Here is a 1,723-nt window from a genome sequence, read left to right as displayed (position 1 = left end):
GACCAGGTGGTTTTTCTTCTATTTTTAGGGAAGAGGTAATAAGATTTGTTTACAAATAATAGATTTTATTAAACTTTCAAATTTTGAGAGAAGATCGAATTATCTTTTATTATAGAAACAATTCTAGACAGTTTTAGTTATTGGTCTTCTTAACAATACAATCGATTTTGCTTCTTCTTTTTTCGAAACTTTTCTATACAACATTTAAATTTTATAATTTTTATTAAAATTTTAAAAAATCTCTTTTCTCTTGCAGGCATTTAAAGAAAAAAATAAAAATTAATTCTTAAAAAAATATAATCAAGTGTAAATATTAAACAAAAATAGTTAAAGAAATTTATAAAAATAATAATAATTATAACAAAACGTGAGCTGTAGTTAAAGGATAAAAATAATCTAATAAATTATTACCAAATACTTAAAGATTTATATCGAACGTGCTACGTTGCAGCATGTCGACAACTTCGTCCATTGAAACGCCAACTTCACCAACGGGTCCACTACAACATCAGCCACTGCAACACAATACAAATCGTAGTAGTCATCAACATACAGCATCGTCGCATCAACACACTACGAGGGCTATTGTAGTCAGCGCTGGCGCTGGTCCACATAATAATCCCTATACACAAACTACCACTACTACAGCGGCTGCAAACAGTAACGTTTCCCAACAGCTAAATAATAAACGTTCTCATTCCACTTCCTCGTCAGCGAACGGGTCTTCCTGCCATAACGGCGGCTCCTCGTCCTTTAATCCCATGGCCAATAATATGATTTCGCATGCCAGTCACAATCAGCAGCAACAACATCATCAGTATAATAATCAATCTTCTACTCATTCACTTTTAACACCCTCATCCTCGAACGCTTCGTCGCCCTCTGCATCGGCTAGTGCTTCTACTGCTGCTGCTGTGGCCGTTCATCAGCAGCCACAATACTCCCACAATAATCATTCAACTAATTCATATTCAGCTCAGCAACAACAACAACATCATCATCACAATAGTTCTTCTACTTCGTCGGCTTCGTCCTCCTCATTTTCCCATCAAAATCATTCTTCAACACATTCTCATACACAATATCAACAACAACTACCACATCAACAACAACAACAACAGCATCATAATCATCATCACAATCATTTGCAATTTGCAAGGCCATCGACGTCAATGTCAGCTCCTTGTACAGCCGCCACCTCTTCGTCGCAAAACAGCTCGTGCACACCATGCAGCATTAAACGTCATACTACAGATGTTTCTGTTTGCTCTTCATCGTCCTCCTCTTGCTGTTCATCGGCCTCATCTAATTCGGTCTCAGCTGCAGGTGGCGGCCATAGTGCTGCTGGAGGAAGTGGAGGTGGTGGTGGTGGTGTTGGTGGCAGTGGCTCAGCAGGTGTAGGCCAAGGAAATGCCCATATTGTTACTCCGGCCGTGATTACGCAAAAATCGCGTACTATACCCTCGGACAAGGTGAGTTTTAAAAATATCTTCCTCTTTCCTTCTCTCTCCCACTCTTTCTCTCTTTCTCTATTAAATCAAATAAAATTTTGTTAAAAATTTTTACTTGCAAAAAACCATAAGAATTGGTTTATTTTTATAAACTCTCCGAGTTGTACTTGTATAATGTAAAAGCTGCATATTGTAGCATATGTTGAGGCTTTAAATACACTTGTTTTTTTGTAGCATATTTTTAGACATACAAATAATTTACAAATAGTACT

General features: G+C 37.1%; 1 protein-coding gene across 1 annotated transcript; it reads left to right on the top strand.

Annotated features, from left to right (window-relative positions):
* Positions 1–452: 452 nt before the first annotated feature.
* Positions 453–1,472, top strand: LOC119615055 (protein doublesex-like; the record flags this gene model as incomplete). Its single annotated transcript, XM_037971137.1, has 2 exons — positions 453–1,025; positions 1,122–1,472. Coding segments are annotated over exons 1-2 (924 nt in total), but the record flags the coding sequence as incomplete, so codon positions are not given.
* Positions 1,473–1,723: the final 251 nt, after the last annotated feature.

This window comes from Lucilia sericata, unplaced genomic scaffold, assembly GCF_015586225.1.
Source record: "Lucilia sericata isolate MDLA Ls3-8-SP2 unplaced genomic scaffold, ASM1558622v1 Contig003948F_arrow, whole genome shotgun sequence".
Lineage (NCBI taxonomy): Eukaryota > Metazoa > Arthropoda > Insecta > Diptera > Calliphoridae > Lucilia > Lucilia sericata.
The sequence above is the reverse complement of the archived record's forward strand: the minus strand, read 5'-3'. Positions and strand labels throughout refer to the sequence as shown.